The sequence below is a fragment of the Xiphophorus maculatus genome, chromosome 24, assembly GCF_002775205.1.
Source record: "Xiphophorus maculatus strain JP 163 A chromosome 24, X_maculatus-5.0-male, whole genome shotgun sequence".
NCBI classification, from domain to species: Eukaryota; Metazoa; Chordata; class Actinopteri; order Cyprinodontiformes; family Poeciliidae; genus Xiphophorus; species Xiphophorus maculatus.
The window spans coordinates 701553-720962 of record NC_036466.1 but is presented as its reverse complement, the minus strand read 5'-3'; the positions used below and the strand labels follow the sequence as shown (position 1 = coordinate 720962).

Below are 19410 nucleotides of genomic sequence, written 5' to 3'. Positions count from 1 at the left end.
GAAATAAAATCCTGTTTTAGGAGTCAAGAATTTACTAAAAGAGAAATAGTTTAATGACATAGTTCCATTAAACTTCTGAGATCAAAAGTCTGATTAAAGTCGGAACTCTAAAATTAAACTCAGAATTATTTTCCCGGTGGCCCTAATCCTCATATTTTATGTACAAACATTGTATAGCAACTAAATCATTTATTTTACACAATAGTCCAACAGTTTTTGCAAATTTATTTCTAAAACATTCAATATGAAGCTTTCAATTAAGTTTTTTAATTCAGAAACATACCTAAAACTTTGGTTTCATAAACTCTTCCGATTCAAACTTCGTTTACAAGTCATTTCACATGATCGTAGATCCGAAATGTCCCGACTTTTGCGTGATTGTAAGTTGCAGGTGTTTTGATGGAGACCTGCCACAGTTGGTTCGGTGCCACAACATCGAACCAACTGTTAAGGATGATGGGGAGAGTGCAGCAATCTATTGGCTGCAGGCTTAGTAAATTCAGTCTGTGTAGTCCAATAGAAAGCCAGAGAGAGAGAGAGAGAGAGAGAGACCTGGTTTCTCTATCACTAATCTTGTACGCGCAATTCACTCTCGCTATGAGAGCAATTAGATTTAGCAGCGTTCCCAGCGCCTCTGCAATGACTCATTGAAACATCTTCAGTGCTGATAAAGCCGCATCTTCGTTCTCCTCACCTCACACGCACGCGCACGCACGGGGAAAACATAACCCAGGACGTGCTGCTGCGCTCCCTCCGGCACACATGGTGCGCGCTGTGTTACTTTGGATTTGCAGAGCAGGAGCTTGGATGTGGACTGAAAAGCAGTTTTTTTGCGCATGTGGGCTGCAGAACCTCGAGAAGTCAGGACTCGTGCGTTAGGGATCCGGACTGAGGTGAGTGACACAACAGCAGTTCGTGTGTGAGGAAGCTGCAGGTGCATGAGCTTCACTTTGATTCGAGTTGGTTTGGAGAAAAATGTCTGCGGTGCGGACGGTGTGAGTGATGCAAGAAGGAGCAGCTGGGATGAAAATCAACACGAATCCCTCATCGCGCAAATGACTCAATGCGCTTTTTTCACGTTTCAGGCGTCATTCATGTGCAACCACACTGCGCTTAAAGCAAAGTCAGAGCCAAAGCAAACAGTGAGGAACAGAGACTACAAGCAGCAGCGACCTGCTTTTAAACACATTCAACACATTATGCGTTTGTCAACAACTCTTTTTTTCTTAGCTATCCAAGTGTGTGTGTGCGTGTGCGTGAGAGCTGCAACGCAGACTGACATCCTCCATCAGTACAGCTCTGTGCGCAGCCCGGTCGCCACAAGATGGTGGTGTGGAGATCTGGATGTGGCTTCTGGAGAAACGGAAAAAATGCATGAATTCACAGATAAGAGGAGATGAAACAGGCTGCGTTTTGTCTGAAAAATCAAAAGATAGAACCCAAACTAGAAGTTTCTATTAGCTTTACCGGAGAGAGGCACCTGTTCAACCAGCTAAACCTTTATTCTGCACAAATGAGACAAACACTTTAAAACACACATTTTACCTGTTCAGTGTTTGATATATGCCAGAATAATTAGAAAGGAAGTACATGTAGCCAGCGGTGCCCAAAGTCGGTCCTGGAGGGCCGACATCCTGCATGTTCTCTCCCTGGTTTAACTCAAATGGATCAAATGATGGTTCGTTAGAAGGCCTAAGAAGAACATTGACACACTGAAAATGTTGTTAGTACCATCAGGGAGAGAACTAAAACATGCAGGATGCCGGCTCTCGAGGACTTTGGACACCCCTGATGTATGCTGAGATTACTGCTGTTTAACAGCTCAGATGATGGTGTCATGGTTTTATTGGCCACTGCCAGGTTCATTCACAAAATCTGAGTCAAATAACGACACACCTGGGGATTTATTTTAAGGCAATCTGCATCCTTATGTGATATGAATACATTTAACATCATAAGTGTGTTTTAAGTGAACTTCAACCAAATCTGAGGAAGTGGTGAACAAAGTGTCTTTAGCACTAAAATGAGTCTTTTACCAGCATGAGCCTGAAGGCCACTCAGAGAGGAAGACACGATTCCTCCTTAAGCATCATAAAAAGACAGTTTACAGTTTGCAGATGGTGTCAGGGACAAAAACCTTCATTTTGAAAGACATTGCCCTGTTGGTCTTGGATTTAAGCTGTTCAGATGAGCTTTGGATCCTTGGTGGGGCTGCTGAACTTAACCTTAATTCTCCACCCTGAAATGAGTTGATGAGGTTTGAGAACCAGATCAGGATCAGTCTCCCCTTTGGGTGTTTTCCAGGCATGCCAATGCCGTCTCAATCCTACAGAAGCTTGTCAACTTTACAGTTGTCCAGAAGTCTTTAACACGCTCCATGAGGAAGACAAAAGTCATGTAAAAGAAGTTAGTTGTTTCACTGAGTGGAAGGAGAAAAGGTGAAAGCTACAGCATTTAGGCGATTGAAGGAGTTTCAGAAGGCTGGTGGGCCAGTGACTTTTCACAAGTCCAAAGTCACTGCAACCATCTAACAGGATATTTCAAAGCACTTCATGTTTCTGTCTGCTGACAGAGAGAAACATCTCCTTATGGAGATGCAAAATTCAGTTTACACCTTTTTTTAGTATTTTCTCACTACAGATACCTGCTAGCAATCACACCTCATCGAAACCCCACAGAGAGTCTGTGGAGTATCTTAAAGAGTCGCATTAAAGACACCAAAACCAACAATTCCAGTTCAGTTATCAACAGTTCATTTCCCTCCTAACTTCTAAAATAAACCTGTCAAGTCCAAGTGATAAAACGTTGATCCTGGGAGAAAGTCCAAGAGTTTTGTCAGTGACTTTGAGGAAGTCTTCCTTCCTGAATAATGCTTTTGTGGTGGCAGTGAAAAGAAACAACTATCTTTGAACAGAGAAACCTCCAGCAGAACCAAACTGACTGACCAGCTTTAAAAAGAAGCATTCACCATCTGAAAGTGGCCAATCAGGTTCTACATGGGAATATGACAAAGTTTGAAGGTCACAACCAAATTTATCCTTGTCTTTAATTTTTCTTCCCTTTTGACTCATTAAATGAGTTTGAAGGGTTTACATGCCTATACTTTTAATGTCAGGTGAAAAATAAACTGTAATGGTAAAGTACAACTATCCGGTTGCATATGTGTGCACATAATTTGTTAAAGGACCTTGTTAGTTAATTTGAGCATTCACTTTTCATTGCTTGGAGTTTATCAGCATCACACACCTTGATTTTCTTATATTTGTTCACTCTACGTACCAAAGTTCTCCAAACTCTTTCTGATTGTGAGAATGTGGCTTGTAAAATGTAAAATGTTTTCCTCCCATGAAGTAAATTTTCTCTTGATTTGAAGGGATGCCTGGTCTTACTATGATGCTGAGAAACAAAATACATTTTTAGCTTTAGCTCTTATGCTGAGGCAAAACTGATATTAAATTAGATTGAACTGCTTACAATTTCCCATAAAATCCCACTTCCATCTATTCTGTTTAAAAGAACAAAACATGTTGTTCTTTTAGCTGCGTAGCTGCATTTCAATTGTTTTATATAATGCATAAAATCTCATATTTCATACAGCAAAAACAAACTGAGCAAACCTACAGGGCTGTTAAAAGTCTCACCACAGCATTTAGATCAGAGTTACAGTAGGTCTGGACTTGGTATGGCAAGTCTTTTTTTGCTGAGTGTGTTGTGGATATGCTGCTGTTTTCAGGTCCCAGTTTGAGCAAGTCTTCTTCACTTCTTGTAAATGATCACATAATAATTCCTAATAATTACATTATTCTTGAAACTTTGCTGTTGAAAAGGAGTGAACCTTTGTTTCGCAGGACTTTACTTTGGTATTTGGTTGTTCATAAACTCACTGAGTTATGTCCAGTTTAAGAATCCTTCCTAAAGTCACAGATATGAAGACTTTTTCTGAAACAGTTGTTTAGCAAATCCTGACTGCTACATATTCCCCTGTGTGTTGTCTTAGTTTTTTGTCATATATAGACAAATTTTGTCATATTTATAATTCATTGACTATGCCTCTTTTTGTTTAATCTCCTCTAGGTAGCAACAGCAACTTTGCTAATTTAAATATTTTTTTTACCTTGAAGTTTTTATCTGCAAGGCTTCGTTAGGATTTTTTTTAACAGTATGATTCTCCTATATATATGTCTTTTACTAATTATTTAATGTTTATTCCTAACTAAGTTCATGGCATTCACACTTTGGATCCAACGGCTGGATTGCTAAAAAAACAAACATAACATCTTCCTTGTAGGTCAGAAACGCCACAGGCTTTTGACAGTGTTGAAAACAGTTATGTCATAATAAAATAGATATTTTATTATGACATAACTGTTTTCTCCTTTGTCTCTTAGTGGACAAACATCCATCCATCCATTTTCTTACACCCTTGTCCCTAGTGGGGTCAGGAGGGGTGCTGGTGCCTCTCCAGCTAACGTTCCGGGCGAGAGGCGGGGTCACCCTGGACAGGTCGCCAGTCTGTCGCAGGGCAACACAGAGACAGACAGGACAAACAACAAGTGGAGGCACGCACACACACACCTAGGGAGACCAATTAACCTGACAGTCATGTTTTTGGACTGTGGGAGGAAGCCGGAGTACCCGGAGAGAACCCACCATGCACAAGGAGAACATGCAGAAAGACCCTGGGCCAGGAATCGAACCCAGGACCTTCTTGCTGCAAGGCAACAGTACTACCAACTACGCCACTGTGCAGCCTATGGACAAACACAATGCAGCAAATGCATTGCAGGCTTGTTGCCTCAGGCATCTCCATGGCCTAATTATGGATGCATGGACAGTTTGTAAAGAGATACAAATATTTGGTTTTGTGGTATTGTGGCATGTTTAGAATGATTTGTGTAGAATACCAAAGAAGCTTTTATCAACAGAGGCATCAACTTTAGTTTCTAAAGTATAAAATCTTTCAATTTTATTAAGGTGTACCTTCATTTAGCATTAATCTATATTAGTATTCATTAATTTCCACAACAAACCAACATCTTAGCTTTGTGGGCTTTGTCCTTAGCCTAAAGTGTTTGACAATAATTGTCATTGTTACATTTGGAGGAAAAAGAGGGAAGCTTGCAAGCCTGTAAGGTACAGTAGTGGCAGCATCATAATGTGTATATTTGCTGCAGGCGGAACTGGTGCACTTCACAGAATAGATGACATAATAAGACATAGGAATGTGCTTCTACACCTGAAAGAAAGAAAAAACAGAGAGCCGGTAGAATGGCTTAGTCAAAGCCCAGATATAAATTCAGCTCAATATCCAACCGAAATACATTTAATTCTGTGAAACAAGGCTAATAGAACATGGATTTGATTGCAAGAAACCGTTGATAGTAATTTTGTGTTTTCCACAGCCAGTTTTCAAACACAGTGAATCAGGGTGTTCTTTTCTCCCTCGTTCTGCTTGCATTAGGGTTCCCTAATGTGACATCCTGTAGATTTTAATGTCAAAGCAGAAAACAGAGACAAACAGTGCAGAAATATCCTAAAGCTTTCAAATGCATTCTACATACACGGTGGTAAATCATCAGCTGCTGCGGCTCAGTCTGTGACATCCTATAGTTAGGAGGACAGCACATCTCCGACGGAATCATTTTATAATGATTGAAATGCAAATGACAGAGAGCGCCTTCATTGATATTCATAAGACTTATCTTGTATAATTATTAAGAGTGAGTACATTGTTCTTTGTCTGCAAAGGAGAGTCGCAGTGCAAGATCTGCATGCAGGCCGAGCTGTGTGAAGGACGGTTTGTCATAACACACTGAGTTATTACAAATGCAGCTGCCTGTGTCAATTTATTATAGAAACATTTACAAGCACATAACCTGAGGTAACAATAAGAAACTGTTTGGCTTCATTTTGTTGCATTCACTACTTCTACTGGTGGAGATTGTTGTGCAGCCATGTGCAGCAGCAGCAGCATTCCCAGTATTCTGTGGAATCATTTTCATTTATTGTGAGCAATAACCAATGATCAACAGTCTGTGACCTAATAGTAACCTATTGTACCTGCTGAATATCCATTTGTTTTTATCTATATCTACAGGTATAAATATGTGAAGGTAAAGAGGGTCTATGATCTTTCAATACAGATGCTTTCTCATATTGTGCCCCCGAAACTCCCTTTGTTTTTTGTTTTTTTTACAATACAATATTTATGTCCTCAGTCATGTTAAATCAGACTAAACTTTTCCTTTCAGTTAAGACTAGGAGTACTAGGTTTTCGATTTCTCCCCAGACTTACTGAAACAGAGCCAAAAGAACCTGAGTCCAAACTGACGACTCTGATGGCTCAAATTAGCATCCATTCTTCAATTGTAAATGTGGTCGTTGACCGTCAGGCCAGAAGGTAGGAGTGTGAATAGTCCATGTTGGGGGTGGGTATCTATGATACCAACAGGAGATCAGATCTCCTGTAGGTAATGCTCTTCAGTCTAGTTTTGAAGCATACATGAAGTGTTTTTGGAGAGATGTGACCTTTTGCAGCTGATCCATGATGTTGTGCTGCATTATCCAGTCTAAGTTGAAGTCTAAGTCTAAGGAACAATTGTGCAACTGTGAGATGCGTTGAGGCCATTACCAGGGTACTTATAAGGTAATGGCCTTATTTACAGAACAAAAGCAATCCTTCAGGTCATTTGGCCTATCTCTAGACTGCATAGGTAAATGTCAAAATGGACTAACTCCAGCACTTCTAGTTTAAGTCACCTACTCAGTCACTATCCACAGTTAAAGGCCATTCAGAGAGGAAGAAGCCACTGCAGCAAAAGCATCACAAGTCAGATTGATGTTACACCTGGAGGAAAAAGCTTGAGCTTGTTTCTGCCGAGGGAATAATTTGCTGCAGAAAGTTCACAAAAAACTATTTGGAATCATGAGGGAAGAACATTATGTGGGAATATTGAAATAGCATCTCGGAAAGTTAAAGCCAGAGACAAGCAGAGGCTAAGGCTAAAGCTGTCTGCTAACTGAATCAGAAGAAACACGATGACTCTGCTAAGGAAGGTATTTGGGCTCTGACATCTGAAAATACACATTGGGTTAGGATCATTTTGACAACTCTTTAGCTTGAACAGTGCTGACAGGATGAGTCAGTCTTTGATCTGGTGCAGTGTGGGTTTCACAGAGTAGTCTTTATAGCAGAGAGTGATTGTAAATGATGAACAGCTTGGGGCTGACTACTGTACATCAAATACTACCCCCTATAAGAAGAGAGGTGGAGAGGGGAGGGAGGTCTAACTGACAGGGCCGCCTGGAACTGAAGGCTGGAACGTTGTAGTAAAGAGAAATTTCTTCACATTTCAGGTAGTTTCAAACCAGTACAACACTCTCTTAACCAGTACAACCGGTACAAATCTCTTAACACTAGCTGTTAAGAGATTTTCTTATCACAAAACCCTTAAATCTGGTTTTCGTCTCTATTGTTCTCAGAGCATGAGGTTTTACCTACTGGAATTTCATTGGTCTTATTTACTTAATTCAATCTAATTGGGCTGAATTAACAATCATGGTCACCTGCTGCTGATTCTGATGCATCTTAGTTGTCCTCTTGTCTTAGCCAGATTTTAGCTACTGGAATGACATTTTCATTCCAGTCAAGTTTTTTGGTTAGAAAACTTTCTGGGGTTTCTACCCAGAAAGTTCTGGGAAGGAAACTTTCATACCAAGAACTTTCTAGTTCAACCCTCCCATTCAGTCATATTTTCAGACTTCCTCCAATTTTCCCATCATAACATAATTCTGGCCCGAAGTCCAATGGACTCTAAGCCTTGTCCTGGAGATCTACTGTCCTGCAGCCTGTTTACACCTGCATCAAATGAATAAGTTATGAGACGTTTGCCAAACTTCATGGGATGCTGAAGAGGTAATTCAATCATTGTTTTCGGCTGTGTTTGGAGCGGGAATTCATCTAAAACCTGCAAGACATTCCTGCTGTAGAGTCTGAGATGAAGTTCTTTGATGTTTTGCATTTTATCAGAGCATCTGACCTTTGCCAAGACATCCAGACTTGGTAAAATTAGCCTAGAAACTATCCTAAATGTTGGCAATAGTCTTTCTCAGTGTAAAATGGTAAAATTCAATTGTTTTGGAACTTATTACCCTTTCCTTTCTAGATTGATGGACAGTAGCAATTACTTCTCTGAAGTCTTTAGTGTTGACTTTCCTTATTGACATTGTGTTAACACATCTTTATGCTTGAGGAAAAATACAGACTTTATATTTGGTAATAATGAACTGTATCAGAGGGCTGCACAGTGGCGCAGTTCCCGGCCTTGGTCTTTCTGCATGGAGTTTGCATGTTCTCCCTGTGCATGCGTGGGTTCTCTCCGGGTACTCCGGCTTCCTCCCACAGTCCAAAAACATGGCTGTCAGGTTAATTGGTCTCTCTAAATTCTCCCTAGGTGTGTGTGCCTGTATGTCTCTGTGTTGCCCTGCGACAGACTGGCGACCTGGAACGTAGCTGGAGATGGGCACCAGCAACCCTCAGGACCCCATTAGGGACAAGTGGGAACAGAAAATGGATGGATGGATGGAACTGTATCAGATTAGCAACACTTTGCTGTTACATTCCTTACCCCTTAAAATTATATTGATGTACATATTTAGTTTTGTTTTTCCTTGTTGTAGTCATAAAATTTTGTTTCTTGTCACTGAGTTATAGAACCAAATATCTTTGTTTTAGATGTTAGTTCAAGCACATTTGGTTTGCCGTTGCTTGGCTCTTATTCCAAGGCTGGAATGAAAGTACAAAAACACTTGAGGTGTGGACATACAGTACATGTTTCATGTTCCTAACAAGCTACAGTGTTCAACATAAAGGAACTCTCTTTTTAACTCAGCGTATTTCCTGTTGTACCATACAACAAGACACTTTGAATGTGGGCCAGTGATTGTCAACAAAATTTTCTCATTTGCACAAGCGAAAAGTAATTTTTGTAACAAATTCATTCAAGCTCATGTTGATAAAATCCACCACAGTTCAAGTCTTAGGAGAAAAGCCAAACTTTGATCACTTTTACAACATGACAAAAAACACATCAAAAGCTACTATTACATTTTTGAAGAAAAAAAGAGTGAAGGCGATTGAATGGATAAATGTTTTTCCTGATCTGAACCTAATGGAGCGCTACGGAGAGTTCTAAAGAAACATGCTGAGTGTCACTCTCTACCAGCATCCATGTTCTAACAGAGACTGTTCTTCAAAAATAGAAAGAGATAATGTAGAATTTTGGAAATTGTTCTAGTATTTATTGAGATTAAAATTAATGTAATCCAGGGGAATACTGTGTAAAATGACATATAAGAACCCATAGCAATGAAATTCTCTTTGAAAAAGTTGCCAGTTTGTGTGTCTATGGAAAAATTGATACGTTTGATACGTCAGAGTCAATTCAATTGATATTGAGCAGCTGGTGCTCTGCGGTGCTGCTCCATTAGGAATGTGTTTGACCGTGACTTGATGAAGTCTTACTGTTTGTTTGAGTTTTGACAACTCAACAGTCTTGATTTACAGCATCATAATATGATTATATAATCCACACACAAATCAGTCACTGACGACAAAAATGCGATTAATGACAATAACTTTGAGGAACATTGTCCTCTTGAAGAAAAGTTATTAGCTTTTGATAAAACTTAATCTGAGTTCTTCAAGGTCACAACAATAAAAAAGTTTACATTTTTATGCTTGTCAATACATTTATTCCTACAAACAAAGTTGATAACCAATAGCTAATCATTTTCTGTATACTTGATCAGTGTCTCAGCCATTCTGTTGCAGTGTTCTGTGTTGGATTATGTCATTGTTGGCGATCTTTGGGCCAAACTTTAGCTATTAGACAGATGGCCTCACATTTGACTGTGGAATGCTTTGATATAAATGAGAGTTCATGGTTGATTGAATAATTTTATGACACCCAGGCTCAGACTAGCTAAAACATGAGGCTTTTTCTCCTCTACTGCAATCACAATCAAGGAAATATTCTTATCCACACAACTGCATACCATTGGTCTTACTGTTTGTTTATGTTTAGGCTTGTAGGGTTCATGTTTCAGACTGACATGAAGTTGAGCTCATGTGTTTGTGTGTGGAAATGAAACCTGAACCAGAAATTAAACTGTTCAAGATCACAGTGAAAGCTGATGCGACTGTACAGGATGCCTGGCTAGCAACCAAGCAGCAAGAGAACATTAGTAAATAAACTGGGTTCATATTATACACTCCATGGTTTACACTAAGCATACATCCTCTCTTTAATTTATAATTATCTCTTCTTAGATGTTGGCTATATATGTCAATTCAGGTATAATTGCCTTCCAAATTACTGAGTGAGTTCTTATCAGTGTATCTACAGCCATTTTCTTGTCTATGAGCATTTTGTCCCCAAATCATACAGGCTGTATCTGCACTGCTGTCCTGTCTGTGTTCATTTCTCAGTGTAACATCATGGACGGCTGTTCGCTTTAAAAATCTAACTTGCTAAAATGTGTGTCTGCTTTTGCCCTTCTGGCAGAGGACCACTCATCAAATCATGAAGTCTTTTCATTTATATTTGATATTAGATGGGAGTTCGTCCTGGTCAGTTTGAGATTTAATAATTAATTTAGTCTGACTTTCAGTGGTACACGGTGTTACTGGAGTGGGATGGTAATTAACCAACACTTTTGGATTGGAGTAGGCAGGCATATCACTTTCTCCATGCTAGCCTTTAAAAATATGCAAAATGCATGCTTAAAAATGCCCTAAGACCTTCAGCAGAGGGATAAGGTCAACAGTAGCAGGAAGCAGAATGAATCGTTTGCATATCATCTCATTTTGCGTCCATGATGATGCAGACAAACCCGGGTGCAACAGTTTGCCTGTTGAGAAATATTTCCAAAACTTCACCCTGAAGAGATTTAGAATGAAATGGCATCCATCCATCCATCCATCCATCCATCCATCCATCCATCCATCCATCCATCCATCCATCCATCCATCCATCCATCCATCCATCGTCACCCTGGTAACCGGTCCAAGAGGGGAACTCAATCAATCCATTAATTATCCTACTCTGAACCAATTGTACTACTACTGGTGCAAAAAGTTTTATGTCACCTTTTTGGTGTTAAGCTAATGTACATGTGCAATATGTAACTGAAAATATGTACTAGCTCATTTATCAATAATTTTGAAGAACTAAAATTATTTGTTCTGTTCTTTTTCCTTCTAGAACATTCGATCACGTTGGACTGCATGTGGTGGGAGTGTTCTAGTCATTCCCCAGACAGGAGTAAAACAACAACTACTGATCTCCATGCAAGCTCTCAAGATGGGGAGCTCTGAGAAAGCGACAGTGATTAGCTGGTGCTCCTTCACTCAGCTCGCAGTCTGAAGAGCAGCACAAAGTCAATCGGAGGTGGGCAGGGAGAGTTGTTGAGGATCCAGTAGCACAACCTGCCAGATTCCGGCTCCACACAGTGAGAGCATGTCAGTTCTCATAGACCCTTCATGGATGTGTTGCTCCAAGGCCAAGACCAGCCTTTTGCTCTGGATGGGGCTGGTGTCCATCTGTGTAGCTGCTACTCAAGCTCAGCAGCATCCTGTAGCCACAACCAATTACGGAAAATTGCGAGGAGTGAAGGTTACGTTACCTAACGAGATTCTGGGACCGGTGGAGCAGTACTTGGGGATCCCCTATGCACTGGCTCCAACAGGGGAGCGGAGGTTCCAGCCACCAGAACCGCCCATGTCTTGGCCAGGAATTAGAAATGCTACTCACTTTGCTCCAGCTTGTCCTCAGTTCTTGGAGGACCGCTTTTTACTCAATGATATGCTCCCTGTGTGGTTCACTGCCAACCTGGATACAGTAGTAAGCTACGTGCAGGAGCAGAGTGAGGACTGCCTCTACCTGAACATCTACGTCCCAACAGAGGATGGTAGGTCATCTCATCCTTTCTTTCCACCTTTGTTCTGCTAATTGTTCTTCAGTTTATGTTCTCAGATCATTGACAGTGTTTATTTTGATGACTTATTTTTGACAAACTTTAAAAAAAAAACATCTTGCGTTACCACCACATATCATGTTCATGGTGAACTATTTTTACTTTTTGCTATTAAGAAAAACTAATAATTTTCAAGGATGTTTTCAGTGAAGGTTTCTCAAACTATCAGTGTGGTAGTTCATGAAGAAAAACTCAACCTGCCTTCCAGTGGTCTGGGCTCACTACCTCATGTTTTACCTGTATTTACCTTTGCTTAGCTACAGGTATAGGTATAGCCTGACTGCGGCTCATTGGGTAGAGTGGTTGTCTTGCAATTAGAAGGTTGTAGATTTGATTCCATCTTCCTCCTGTAACTTGTTGATGTGCCCTTTGGCAAGGCTCTTAACCCATCATTGCCTACCAGCCGGTGTTTGAGTTTGTAAGTGCAACTAACACTTTAAATGTGACTGGAAAAGCGACATTTAAGTTTCAGAGGAATGTGTATTCCTTCTGCTGCCAACAAGTCATTTAACTCTCATTGGTTGAGTCAGATTCTGTGGAATATAATTAGAAGATATAACTAACCAAAAAATTATATAAAACAATCTGTGGCAGAAGTCAAATGTACATTTTCACAGCCCAGAAAAATTATACATTATACTTACAGGCTTAAGAATACATGCCCAGTAGTATTTGATTTGCTGTTCCGCAGCAAGCTACATGCAGCTATCTGTAGTTATCCACAACCTTTTAGCAAGGTCAAAGACAAGGTTAAGGTCGGAGAAATTCAAGAAGCTTAACTTTAGTCTGCATTATTTGTTCCAAAACCAGTCTGGGTGTGTGTCGGGTATCATTTCCCGGTTGGAAAACATTTGATCTGTTTTATTTTTTGTTTGGGATGATAAGTAAATAGTTGGATGTATCTCTTCTGCTTTTTTAGTTCAGCCACGACTAACACTGTCGGCAAATTAGCTCCATGATGGAGCACCATCATGGGTCACAGGTTGTAAGACAGATTATTTTCAAAGCCTTGACCCCGATACCTCCAAATATACTGCACTCATTAAAATAGATGAGCAGATTTGACTTCCTTGTGGGCAGCTGTAGCATTCAGTCGAACAAAGGTGTGTAGCAACATCTTCCCAGTTCTTGGTCATGTAAAACCAGCTTTACTCTGGACAGTGACACTGTTACTGGTAAATAATGTTCATTTAAGCATTAGGAAAAAATCAATTTCAAACACTTTTGTGTCAACTGATCTTGGTTTATCTTGTCTTTATTTACCAAAAGATAAAAATCTGATTTGGTCAGAGTCAAAGTCTACATGTTGTTATACATGTTTAAACAACTGCAGTCTCATTATCAACAGGTCTCTAGAGAGAAGACCAAAGGTGAGTTAATTTGGCTTCTGATTAGCCGTTTAGAAGAATCCAATAGATTGTACCAATAAACAAATCAATGAAAGTGCTGTTCAAACATTTTCTTTATCGGCGTCCTATGTTTGATAGCTTGATGTTAAATTTAATGGCTTGCCAGCACATATGGAGCAGTTTGCAGCTGAGTGTGAAGCAGCCAGTTGGAGGATTAGCATATCCAAGTCTTAGACAATGCTTTTCTGCCTCAAATAGAAAAATCGAATTGTTTTGGGTCATAATTCTTCTCAGTCATGTGCATATTAGTAAATCAAATCAATCAATCAATCAATCAAATTTTATTTGTATAGCACATTTCAGCAGCAAGGCATTTCAAAGTGCTTTACATCAAATCAAACACAGAAACACAATGCAACATAGAATCAACAATCAAAACACGACATTAAGTCAAGTTCCATCAATAAATTGGTAATTTATTACGTTTCAAATACAATCCTAAACAGGTGGGTTTTTAGTCTAGATTTAAAGGAAGTCAGTGTTTCAGCTGTTTTACAGTTTTCTGGAAGTTTGTTCCAAATTTGTGACGCATAGAAGCTGAATGCTGCTTCTCCTCATTTGGTTCTGGTTCTGGGGATGCAGAGCAGACCAGAACCGGAAAGATCTGAGAGGTCTGGAAGGTTGATACAACAACAGCAGATCTTTAATGTATTGTGGTGCTAAGCCAGTCAGTGATTTATAAACTAACAGTATTTTAAAGTCGATTCTTTGAGCTACAGGGAGCCAGTGGACTTTAAAACTGGTGTTATGTGCTCTATCTTCCTGGTTTTAGTGAGAACACCAGCAGCAGCATTCTGGATCAGCTGCAGCTGTTTAATTGATTTAAATGGTTAATTGCAGTTTTGTTTTATGGAGCCACCCCAAAATATTTTGTGTGCTTGCTGTGACATCATAGAAATTTAGATTATTGTGTTTCTGGTAGAAAAAAAAGGCACTGAACCAGTTTCACCATAACAAGCATTCTAATTTGATGTAAAATTCACAGAATTTCAGTAACACCCCAGTGTTTCTTAGTGTTTCTTCACAGAAAGAAACACTAAGAAATGGGTCCATTAATCATGTTTATGAAAGTGGAATGGCACAGAGAATATGCATTAAGCACAGTTGCTGAAATTAATTTAATGCTTTAATACTGAAGTCTTTGTTGGATATGACAGTTCGAGGCATTTCCTTTGTGCAGAAAGTGTTTGGGATCATTCTGACTCAGAACAATTCACAGCGATGGTATTTTCAGATTTATCACTAAAACCTTCCATTCATCCGACCTTTAATGGCCTCACATCATCATCGTCTCACCATCAAACTTCACTGTTACTGTGAAGACCTTGCAGTATTCTTCTAGTTATTTATTGGATTTTCATAATTTTCTTAACTTAAGCATTCCTTTTTTCTTAATCAGTAGAGTGTTGTGCAGTTAGTGTACATGGACCCTGTGGCTCTCTGTGGGAGGTTATTAGTTCTTGGAAGCCTCTTCTGATTAGTCTTTTCACTCGTCTGTCAGAAATCCTGTGAAGTACATCTGGTCACGGCTGGTTTTTCATGAAAGGAGGTTCTGGTTAGATTTTATTGAAACATTCTCCAGGGAGCTCTTCTAGAAAAGCAAACAGATTAAATCTAAATTATGTTCAGTTCAAATAATTCCTTTCATTCATGTTGCTACTGGGTGGCACCATCCACCCAGTATGGTGTCACCAGCACTAACCAGCACCATCTGGATGTTTACTAGGAATAATGCAGTAAGGTTTTACATTTCCAATGAATCGCAATAAGAGATTGTTTTCTAAATATTAAGAGATTATTGTAATGTTTTTAGTATTAAACACAGATTTGCTTTGACATTTCACTACATTACACAAGATTTAATCTATTGGCTTAGTTCTGTTCATCTGTTTATATATTTGGATTACTTAGGTTGCACAGTTTGTCTATAACTGCTGTAGAAATATATATTTACTGAAATAAACATGTTCTGCTTTATTTCAGTGAGACGAGGTTGAACACTATTGTCTAACTGAGACAAAACTCACAATGATACTTAATGTTTCTTTTCATTGGGAATATTAAGAGTGCTTTAACCCTATGAGTGATGTATGAGGATTTCTATTTTCTACTCCCTTTTGTTAACACTGAAGTAAAGTACACTGGCAGACCCTTTACTAATTCAGGTTTCTTATCTGCCTTCATTATGCTCCACTAAATGGGCTCAGTATGAGTATTAGAAAAAAAAAACATGGCCTGTTGATCCTTGAGCTGCTTGGGTCAGGACGGAGAGGTTGGCAGAGCATTTTTAGGAAATGGACAGAAACTATGGATGGCAAGTGGACACGCAGAAAGGCGTATTAACGTGCGTTTCTGGCCGAGATCGTTGACAGCTCTGTGCTAAATTTATTCTAAGCTCTTCAGTACATGGCAGATTAATAAGTGCAGGAAAAGGATAATCTCACAATCCCACACTGGTGCACAGCAGGGAGCTTTTCTCAAATGACTCTGTATTTCTGAAATAAACACAAAGTAAAAAAAAGGAATTAAAGTTGTTTGCTCAAGTAGAGACTTAATACAACAAATCAGTGCCCCCTGCAAGCAGAGTGACTCCAAAGAGTAAACACAACCTCTTTTTTAATTAAAAGATTTAATACATTGAGCTTTAATAAAAATGTTTAACAACTCTTAAAATGTGGAAAAAATACTAAATACAACCACATTCATAAAAGAAGCTAAACATTATTTCATTATTTATTTAGCATTAAACAATCTCTGTCTATATGAGCTCCCTTTGACAAATGTAAAATTATATGCAGGTTGTTTCCTACTAAATAAAGATTTCCTGAGTTTTCAGGTTTTTGTTAGTTTTTTGATTTATTTTTGCAGAACTCTAAGGCTCTAGATGTCACTTCAGTCTGAACTTGACTGAAGGTGAAATGCACCACCTTTATTTCACCTTCTTTTTCTTCTCACTCTGAGCTGCCCTGTGCTGCACAGCTTTCTATGACCCACTTTCAGCCAAGTTGTGGTTGGTGAACAGATGGGCTCTAAATAAACTTAGTGACTGGAAAGTGCCCAGGCCCCGCTTTGATATGTCGTTATACTATGACAGGTATGATATGTGAACTCGTTGCAGACACTTCAGTGAATAATTTTCTCTGGGAAACATTCAAAATGTTAATAGATTGCCTCAACTTTGCAAGTATGTCACCTGCAACTATTGAGGCCCCATGACGGACGTTGGAAGTGATTGATGGGAGCATTGAATTGTGATCGCTTTCCCCAGTTGTTTTTTCCAATCTATCCGTGGCGTCTACTTGTTCAAGTCGAGCAAATTTGTCTGTGGAAGTGTCAGACCTGTTGGGACTCATAGTATTTGTAAAAGTTGGAACTAGCTAGCTTACAAATCCGTCCCATACCTACTCCCTTCTAACGTTTAGCTGATGTGATCAAATTGCAGACTTTGTCTGAATTAATGCCACATTTAAACCAATATTTCTTAAATTATTTTTCCCCGAACACCAGAGCAAACTTAAAAGCATTCCAAAATCTAGATGTGTACCATTTTTTTCGTATGATAGTCTACATGATGATATTTTCCTCATGGTTAATAATTAGAAACATATTTTAATGCATCTTACTAAGCTTAATACGATTAGTATATAAATGCACCTTGGAAAAAGTGTTGACTGGAAATCCATGTAGACACTGAGGCTGCCAGACTGTCTGTCTGTCTGCTGCTGTCTGTCACTGTCTTCTTTCCTCATTGGAAGGTAAATAATAAAATAACAGGCTTGGTTTGCAGAAAGACTCCAGACTGGGATTTGAACCCTGGATCATTTTGCTGCCAGGCAGCAGTTCTCCCCACTGTTCCATCAGGCAGTTGATGAGGTTAAGTCAATAACTCGTCCTACATGGGTTTAAAAATGAGAAATTTTGTTGCATTTTTATTAATGAAGTAGTCAAATAATGGACACAGGATTCTTCATTAACTCATAATATAGTCAATAATTAAGCGGTGAGCCTTGGTAGTTCACTATTATATATGTATAGTCCATGGTGATGGTAACATTAAAAAAGTGTCCAGTTGCTATATATCTAAATAAATAATGCCTCTTTGTGACATGTTGTTTTTCATTTTGTTTTTGCTTTATTGTAGGATTTCTTGTTTGTTTCCAAGTCAGAATAGTCCTGGTTATAGTTAAATAAGAGCTACTTCTACTGCCGACTGCTCCAGAAGACATCCGCTCTGACTCAACCCATTAATCCAGCAGGGTTTAAAAAGGTTTTCATCAGCAGAGACACTGCAGATATTGTGACATATGACACAGTACATTAGTCCAGAAAGCTCAGTGTCTCTGAGCTGTTTTTAATGGAATGGAGAACACAGAGAGTCTGCTTGCTTGGAGGTGAAGTGTACCTATGGAGTCTAACTGTAATGGCTTCCTGTTTTCACAGGGCCCTAATGGACAGCTCTGTCAGCTCTTTAGATTGATAAATAAAGTTGAAACTGGATATGAACATGTAGGAAATGTAACATTATTTATTACGATTTCATCAGACTAAACTTTGTTGTTGTTGCTGCCAGAATAATGAGAGAAAAGAGAGAGTTCAAGATTACTATACTTCTAAGCCATTTATTAAAACAGACATGTTTGCTCTGCTGTCTTTTCTTGTGTCATAAAAAAATCCAAGGGAATCAGTCAATATATTGGGAGGAGAATGTGAGCCTCCACAAGCCTGGTTTATTCTCAGGTCCAAATTTTAGATATCTGAAAGTTCCACTTTCATTTGTTCAATATGAAAGTAAAAAAGCCTATGAATGTCCAGTCATCATAATGCTCAAAAAGGAGACAGAATCTGTGTCCCAGAGATGGATGGGTTTCAGAAATGTGTGAGTTAAGCAAAGAACAAGTCAAGTAGATGTACTATACAAATAATCATAGTACAAACAGATCCTGTGAAGATTTGGTTTCCCTGGTAAAACAAATTCTGCACCAACATGGGCTGAAAAGCCAAGCAGAGAGGAAGAAGACATTTCACCAAAAGCAAAATAAAAACCAGATCACAGTTTGAAAATATAAGACGTGAAGTGTTTGGTCATGATGACCGTTATTACAAATTGAGGTTAAAGGAAGAAGCTAGTTAGCCTGAGACTAACTAGCTGACTTTACTAACTGTAAAGCCAGGAGGTGGCAGTATTGTTCTGTGGGGCTGTTTGGCTGCAGGAATAGGACTCTTCACTAAATAGATGACATCATGAGGAAAGAAACAAACGTTATGATTATAGTACAGAGTTAACTAAAACTATAATCTGCAGTATTATCAGAGAATAAGAAAGAAAAGATTATGTGTCTGTTACACATTGTATGTAAATATCTGGTTCTAACTATCACTGACCACCTCTTTATATTTTACTCCATCTTTCAGTCTTCATCTCTGCAGACAGCGATATGAAAGAGTCCTAATAATGTGTGTCTTCAGTGTGAGCTCAGTAGAGAGCGACATGTCTGGCCTGCTTAGAGCTCTTCTCACCGCCTGTCAACTTAATATCTCCTGAGTTGGCCTTTTCAGAAATCCAGTGTAATGTCAAAATATCCATCCGGCTGAGAATCAGGGAGAGGTTTCCTGTTTTTCCACACCTGTGCTGCTGACAGATTAAGTGATGCCTAATTTTGTCATCTGGTTTGAACTTCAAGAGGAAATCCTCCATGGTCTGTACTGAGCATGCTCTGTTGTCATATTTTAGGTTCCTTGCCGTGGTGTCCATGTTTTCTGCTGATTAGCTAGTTGAGTGCTTACAAGTTGTGGAGACAAAGTATGAAAGAAAGGCTAATATGGAGAGTTTGTGAGAACCTGTGGTGTTAATGCAGTAATGTTGATAAACCAGCTGCAGGGTGAATTAATCAGATTGAAAATGTTTCTTTTCTTCAAGACAAAGACAATATCTCAGCAGTCTAATCACCATTTTTAAAATTAAAGA

At 39.1% G+C, this 19410-nt stretch overlaps 1 protein-coding gene across 1 annotated transcript in view; it reads left to right on the top strand.

The window, feature by feature from the left end:
- The first annotated feature begins 574 nt into the window (after nucleotides 1-574).
- Nucleotides 575-19410, top strand: part of nlgn4x (neuroligin 4, X-linked) — a 97664-nt gene continuing 78828 nt past the window's right edge. The window contains exons 1-2 of the mRNA XM_005809966.2: nucleotides 575-893; nucleotides 11265-11970. Coding sequence (XP_005810023.1) covers nucleotides 11520-11970 — 451 coding nt within the window. The 5' untranslated portion in view covers nucleotides 575-893; nucleotides 11265-11519. The remainder of the gene's footprint in view (nucleotides 894-11264; nucleotides 11971-19410) is intronic.